Raw genomic sequence first — 7,066 nt, 5'->3', positions numbered from 1 at the left:
GTGAGATTTCATTTATATTAATCCATTAAGTTCTGTCAATTGTAGATGAAAAAAGAAATCAGAATTTAATAAAATAATATAAATATCAGGTCATGTTCCGTTATCAAAATTAAATTAATACCATTTTTATAAATGTTATACATGTTATTTTATACGTGAAGGCTATCTTAATATCTTATCCTTTATGAATTTATTGTAGTAATTTTGTCAGGGTAATTTTTTTTTTTTTTTTGGATAAATCTCCAATTTTTTTTGAAAGAGTTAATTTCCAATTTATAAAGTTGAAAAAATGTGCGTTTCTTTTCTCATGAAAATTTGTCGAGTATAAAAGCCAAAAATACCAGCTAGTATTGTTTTTTGAGTTTTTTTCCACTTTTTTCTTTTTTGTTCTGCCAAGCTTGTCTAGTTGCAGGGCAGTCTCCTTCTCCTCCCTTTTTTCCTGCTCTATGTAATGTCACAGTAACCCTTACAAACCGCAGGCCGCAGCGCCTATCTTCTTTTCTAAATCCATTAATCCATCGCATCCTGCTTCACTTCGTTCTTCTCTTTCTTTTGCTGTAAATATCGCTTCCTACCTCTCTAGAATTTCTCTCAACTTCTACGTTTTATGCAGAAGTTTTGAATCGGTAGTTACTATCAGGAGTTTTGAGCTACTGGTTGTGAGTTCTTTTTTTTTTTTTTGGTCAAGTATCCTTTTGGATATTCCCTAAATCTGAGCTCTAACGAGCTGCTGGGATCCCTAATTCGTCGAAAATAAATTTAGCATTTGCTCCGGATTTGGAGTTTTGGCGATTCATAATTTCGGTGGAAAGGTACTTCCACCTTTCTTTTTAGATCTTACTGTTTACTTTAACCTGAATATCGCTTTGTTGTTTTAAATTATTAAAAATATGTTTAATTTGGGTTTAGTGGGGAACATGAAGCTATTTGTTTAATCTGGTTCTGCCAATTGATTCCATTTTATAAGAATATTTTTATTCTCAAGCCATCGTAGTACGGTTAAAGTACAAATACCTAAGTGGACAAAGATCTGTTGGATTCCATTTCAGTAGCACTTAAAATAGTTTTTTAGTTGAGCTTTGTGATTAATTTTTGATTAACAAGTTTCCTGGCATTTCTAGCGTCGAAGATGCTCTTGTAAGGTATTTGATGCACGTCCTGACCATAAGAAAGAGTATTTGATTCGAATTCTATCTCTTTTAAAATTAAGCTTGTCTATATATGGGCATGCTTTTCCTTTTATAATAGTCCATCAACAAAATTGAACGCCGATTTATTTCTTTTAGAAAGAAAGCCATAAGACCTGAAATGCAACAATTAGATAATTGAAGTAGAGCTTCTGCATAATGTTGGACTTCAGTGATAAGACTACGGGTTATAACTTATGTGTGATGAGATTTGATTACTTGGTGAAAAAGAAAAGATTGAACGAGAAGAAAGCACACGATGCATATATCAAAACTTGAAGGACTGAACCTTCCAACATTACATTTTGTTTATTCAGGTGTTACTTATGCATGGACCTGCCTGATTTAAATTTTTCCTAATTGTTTGTTTGCTTTGTTACAATTTTCTAGTTGGTAAGTTTAAAATCTTCTGGTTTCAGTGAGAAGTATGAGGTGAATATGGTTGAGGAGCATGCGTAAAGTACAATTTGTCTGAATTTATGTTCGTCTTTAATATATGAATATATGCATTCGAATCTCAATTTTCTTTGCATGGATAGAATCCTATTTTGTGAAACTCTTGTTTCTGCTAAATTGCTGAACTTCTATTTTTCAAATTTTCAGGTTGACAATTTCCTGCAGGTTCTCGTTTTGGTTGATAATTGCCTCATTCTATGACCATCCGAGAGTTAGATGCCCTTTAGTTTATGGCATGGGCGTAGCAGCAGTAAGCGAGTATTTGGGCTGAAGAGATGCCATCAAGTTGCTGTCAGCTGGAATGAAGACCTCACAGGTCTGTTGTTTATGTGGCTGCACACACATGCATATGATGCTCCCCTTTGGACATCTGACATGATATTATGTTTTGCATTTTTGGCAGTTGCTACAATAATTTAAATTTCTTTTCTGTTAGTTTTTGGATGCCATCAAGCAAGAAAAAAATTGAAATCTTAGCATTGCTACAGGCCCTTCTAATGCTGCCTTCATTCTATTTCCTCTTCACTTTCTTCCAGCAATTCATGTGGGTACATCGTCCTTTAAAAGTGTCTCTGTTGTTGGCATAAGTATTTGGTTCCTAAACTTTATCTTTTCAGAGCACTTCCTCCTGCATTGCAGTTTGGACAGTGCCCATATTTTTCCATTCTCCCGTATCTAGGGATCATTAGATATTAATTGCCACTAGAAATGCTAGTTCACTAAAATGTTATGGTACTCATAAATTCTATTAACAATTCGCAGTTTGCAATTCATCTGGCACTGCTATTTTTATTTTCCACAACCACCAGAGCTGTCAGAGATTAATATAAGATTTATGATTGGACCTTAACTATCAGTTCGTGTTTTTAGTTCAATCGGTTTCATGACATGGTATCAGAGCCGCTTGGACCAAAAGGTCGAGGGTTCGAGTCCTGGCAACCTCATTAATTTGTGGAATTAAAAACACATGGAGGGATGGGCCTGTGTTGTGCACCTTGCAAGCCCAAGGGGCATTTGCGTGTGGGGGTGTGTCAAATCTTAATATAAGATATACCATTGGACTTTAACTATCAGCTTGAGCTTTTAGTTAAATTGGTTCCATATACAAGGCGCTAATTCAATGCAAACTCTATAGTTGTCTCAATCCAATTCTACCGGCTTGAGCTTCTGCGATTATCTTATGGAGGGACTGTTGCTTGTTTATTGTTCTTTTGCTTCATGGTACACTGAATAGGAATTTTTATTTGGATAACAGAGCACCCAGGAAATACAGTCCTCAAATCAAATTTCACAGGACTCCCAAAGTGACCATCAGAACAATCTCACTGCAGAGGCTCCTGGAGCTGATTCTGGTTCAGTATCTGCTTCGAGCAATGATAGCCGAAAGGTTTCAAGACAGGATATTGAACTTGTAAGAGTTCCTGTTCCTTGTTTAAGTTAATTGCTCTTCTTTTCTTTTGATCATTCATTGGGCATTTATTTTCTCAATAAGATTTTTTTCTTTTCTTTTTGTCTCATTGATCTTGCTTTCCTTGTATAATATATTAACAAAATGAAAGATTCATCAGTCTGCTTTTCTTTTCTCCACTGATTTTGGTCTCTATTAATACCTGTTTCAGGTCCAAAATCTAATTGAACGGTGCTTGCAATTATACATGAATAGGGAAGAGGTGGTCAAGACCCTCCTGACACGTGCAAGGATAGATCCTGGATTTACAACGTTGGGTATGCTTTTGATTTTGGACTATTTTTATCGTTTAGATGCTCTGGATACATGATACATCTCATTTCAACTCTTACTGATTTCATATTTTCCATCTTCCATTCAATTGATTCATTGAGTGAGGTGGACGGAAATGAAGTTGTGATACGACAAACCGGCATCTGCTTATGCAGACTTTTGTATTATACTGTTTTTAGCAAGAAATCACCTAGTCATCTCTGTTGGTATTTTTTTTTTCTTTGTCTGATATTATCTACTCTGATATCAAACTTTATAATTTTCTTTTTCTAGTGTGGCAGAAGTTGGAAGAAGAAAATGCTGATTTCTTCAGGGCTTATTACATAAGATTGAAGCTGAAGAAACAAATTCTCTTATTTAATCATTTGCTTGAGCACCAGTATCATCTTATGAAGTATCCTGTACCTCCAAAGGTTCCATTGGCCCCCATACAAAATGGTATTCATCCAATGCCTGGTAAGCTATAAGTTTTGTAGAATGGATGGAGAATTATAAATGAGGTCACATTTGGTATCATTAGTGCTAGTTTTCCAAATCTGTTAACTTTCAACTTCTTGTATATAACCCGCTTCTACGCAGTGCAGTTAACAATTTACCTATGGGATATCCTGTTCTACAACAACCTCCAATGCCAGCTCCAGGTCAGCCTCATCTTGATTCCATGGGCTGTGGAATATCAAGCTGCCATGTGGTTAATGGAGTCCCTGCTCCAGGGAATTTTCATCCTATCCGGATGAATTCTGGGAACAAGTGAGAACTTTTCCACCTTCCATTTTGTTCGTTGAAGGACTTCCATCCATAGACAAACATGTCATCTAATTTGTGCATGCAAGTGCAATTACTGATTTCAATTATACCTACTTTGGATTGATGAATTGCTAATTCTAAGTGTATTTGATATTTATGATTGTGCTACGCGTCATGTCTTCTGTGACATATGTATACTCACTTCTCTCTCTTATCTCTTTGATTGCGTGGGATACTGATCTGGCTGAGGTTAACATGATGTAATAAGAGTTGCTTACTTGGCTTTATTTTTTCCATTATAGTTTTCCTTCCATGCAGTTGCAGCTAACAACTGTTTCTTGTATCTTTGTAGTATGTTGATGGAGAACAATACAGCAGATATGGTTCCTGAAGTTCCACCAAGCAATGGCATGTCATCAATGTCTGAGATGCCTGTGAGTCCTACATCTGTGGCATCCAGTGGTCATTTCCCCTTCACTGCATCAGACATGTCAGGAATGGGAGTGGACACATCAGCACTTGATACAGCCTTTACATCTGATGTAGCCAGTTCAGTGGGATTGCAGCTTGGACCAGATGGTGGGGTTGGTGCATCCAGATCATTAGATCAGATTCAGTGGAATTTCAGCCTCTCAGACCTAACAGCTGATTTATCAAACTTGGGCGGTTAGTTATTTAAAATTTCTATGCAAGCACAGTATGCATTGAAAAGTCCTGCTATTTATTGAAAGTATTTTCTCATACAAAGAGAGTGAGCTGCATTTCTTTATGCTAAATCATTTGAATGTTCTAGTCTACATATGAAATAGAACTGATTTCTTGTCTAGAAAAGAAAATCAGGTACCAACAGGACTTCAAATGTTATGCCATGAATATCTTGAAATGATTAAAATATTCAAGTTCTGTATGCTTGCTTCCCAACTACTGTGTAAATTGTTTGAGACTGATTTTTTCAGTGCTGCCACCTGCCAGTGTCAATTCAATGCACCCATAATCTCAGTTAACTGGAGCTCTTAATTTTTTTCATCTGGTCTACTTAGTTTAGGGCTGTATCTGCATATAAGTTTTCAGAGTGTGAAGTTTACAAATTGTTCACATGAATGTATTCTACACTAGTGCTAGTGCAGAAGGTATTTTGCCCATTTGTTATGGAAACTACTCTGCTAGTTCTTGACAACTTGACAACAATACTAGTCACTCTGGAATCTCTATTGTTTTTCTTATATTTAACTTTTCGTCTGATTACATGGATCAATTGGATTCCATTTCTTCTTTTGCAGATTTAGGAGCTTTAGGAAACTATCCCAGCTCTCCATTTCTACCCTCTGATTCAGAAATTTTGCTTGATTCTCCAGAGCATGAGGACATAGGTAATGGTGATAGCATTTGCTTTATCTTAATGTATTGATTGTTGTGTGTTCCTTTTAGCCTAACCCACAAAAAGTCCTTTTAGCTTCTACTGATATATGGAAGAAAGTTTATAAGTTCACGGAGAATATTTTCTGCTTATACCTCAATTTGATAGAATGCCTAAATCTTTTGTAAACTAAGCTTGGTGGATTTGCTCTTGTTGCAGTGGAAGAGTTTTTTGTTGATTCTGTCCCTGGGCCTCCATGCTCGCAGTCAGATGAAGAGAAATGCTAGTCTAAGGTGATGCCCTTCCCCTTTCTCTTTTATATTATTAGAATAGAATGAGTTAGACGAATAAGATTAAACATTTGTCATCAGTTCCGGTAGGGAATTGATATTTACAGAATTGAACGTCTGTGGTGTAGTGACTTAATTTTGATTGTTATTAGCATGGGCATAGGAAGTAATCCAGTCATTAGCTGTAATTTTTAATCCAGCAATAAAAAGGTAAAAAAGTGTAAGTTTACATTTTTTTTTTCTACTCAGTTTATGCTCAGAAAACTTGAGGCCAGATTTATGATTTTGTGTTTGGAAAAATTGGTCAATCACTTAACCTTGGATTGAAACCGATTTGTGTCATGTGATCATATTAGTGGCTACTATTTGAAGATTGCTTTTTATTTAGAGTAGGAGTTTCTGTAATTTATTTTCAATTTCCCCCCTCTATTTTAACATCCGATACTGGTTGCACAATTTCTACCTTTACGGCAGGTGGGTTTATACACATTTGCTTAATGCAAATTAGCATACAATTTATTATTTTCCCAGTAAAACTTAATATGAGAACTGGAAGAGCAGGGTTTGATTTTAGTTCGAGTTCATAACTTTTTCATCTTTGGATATGTAGCTTCTGATAAGGGCTGTCACTTTATGACACCAACACGATTTACAGAAACCATCCGCTTATCATGATTAACATTTTTATTGTATTTATATATATTGATCAAGTAACACAGGACTAAAAAGTTCCACTGTGTCTCTTCTTTTGAAGTTACTCCAGTCTCTTCTTTTGAAGTTGTTCGCCGCCGCTCCTCCAACCTAGGGCTCCCTACAGTTCCTCCGCCGCTGTAATCCTTTATTTTCCATCTGTTTTCATCCCGTCCCTGCCACAAACCAACCCTAATTACCCTGTAACAGATATCTTCCCCGTTGCGAATCGTAAAACCCCTCTCTCAGAAAATCCCCTGTAATCGCAACTGGGAGATTTCGAAACCACGAAACGCAATCAACATGGACAAAGGTAAAAATATAATCGAAGATTATGCTAAGCTATGTATCAATGATGATAACATTACTGGAATCACTATTGGGGAAGAAGACATTCACCCGGCAATCTCACAACCTTCTCTATTCATCATCGGACAATTTCAGACCAACAAGATAATACACTTTGACAGTATGTGGAATACTCTTGCTTCAATCTGGAAGCCTGTTAAAGGAGTGACAGCCACAGAAACAGGCGTTGAGGGACGCTTTCTGTTCCAATTTTATCACGAACTTGATGTTACTAGAGTTCTCGATGATG

At 36.3% G+C, this 7,066-nt stretch overlaps 1 protein-coding gene across 3 annotated transcripts; it reads left to right on the top strand.

Annotated features, from left to right (window-relative positions):
- Nucleotides 1-359: 359 nt before the first annotated feature.
- On the top strand, nt 360-6,026 carry LOC136217567 (uncharacterized). 3 transcript variants are annotated; one of them, XM_066004151.1, is made up of 10 exons: nt 360-812; nt 1,791-1,959; nt 2,132-2,187; nt 2,899-3,054; nt 3,263-3,368; nt 3,658-3,822; nt 3,969-4,134; nt 4,484-4,797; nt 5,412-5,501; nt 5,708-6,026. In XM_066004151.1, the coding sequence occupies exons 2-10, from the start codon at nt 1,860-1,862 to the stop codon at nt 5,773-5,775; spliced, it is 1,221 nt and encodes a 406-aa protein (XP_065860223.1). In that variant the 5' UTR covers nt 360-812; nt 1,791-1,859; the 3' UTR covers nt 5,776-6,026. The 3 variants fall into 3 exon arrangements, with proteins under 3 accessions (XP_065860223.1, XP_065860222.1, XP_065860224.1); XM_066004150.1 differs by having other exon boundaries at nt 361-812; nt 3,658-3,840; XM_066004152.1 differs by lacking the exons at nt 360-812; nt 2,132-2,187 and having other exon boundaries at nt 1,795-1,959; nt 3,658-3,840.
- Nucleotides 6,027-7,066: the final 1,040 nt, after the last annotated feature.

The sequence above is a fragment of the Euphorbia lathyris genome, chromosome 2 (genome assembly GCF_963576675.1).
Source record: "Euphorbia lathyris chromosome 2, ddEupLath1.1, whole genome shotgun sequence".
Classification (NCBI taxonomy): Eukaryota; Viridiplantae; Streptophyta; class Magnoliopsida; order Malpighiales; family Euphorbiaceae; genus Euphorbia; species Euphorbia lathyris.
This window is presented reverse-complemented; position numbering and strand designations above follow the sequence as displayed.

Coding starts and splice junctions, on each gene's coding strand:
- LOC136217567 (XM_066004150.1), top strand. CDS start 1,860: ATGCCCTTTAGTTTATGGCATGGGCGTAGCAGCAGTAAGCGAGTATTT. Junction 2,188..2,898: donor ACTTTCTTCCAGCAATTCAT/GTGGGTACATCG, acceptor TTTGGATAACAG/AGCACCCAGGAAATACAGTC. Junction 3,841..3,968: donor TGGTATTCATCCAATGCCTG/GTAAGCTATAAG, acceptor TACGCAGTGCAG/TTAACAATTTACCTATGGGA.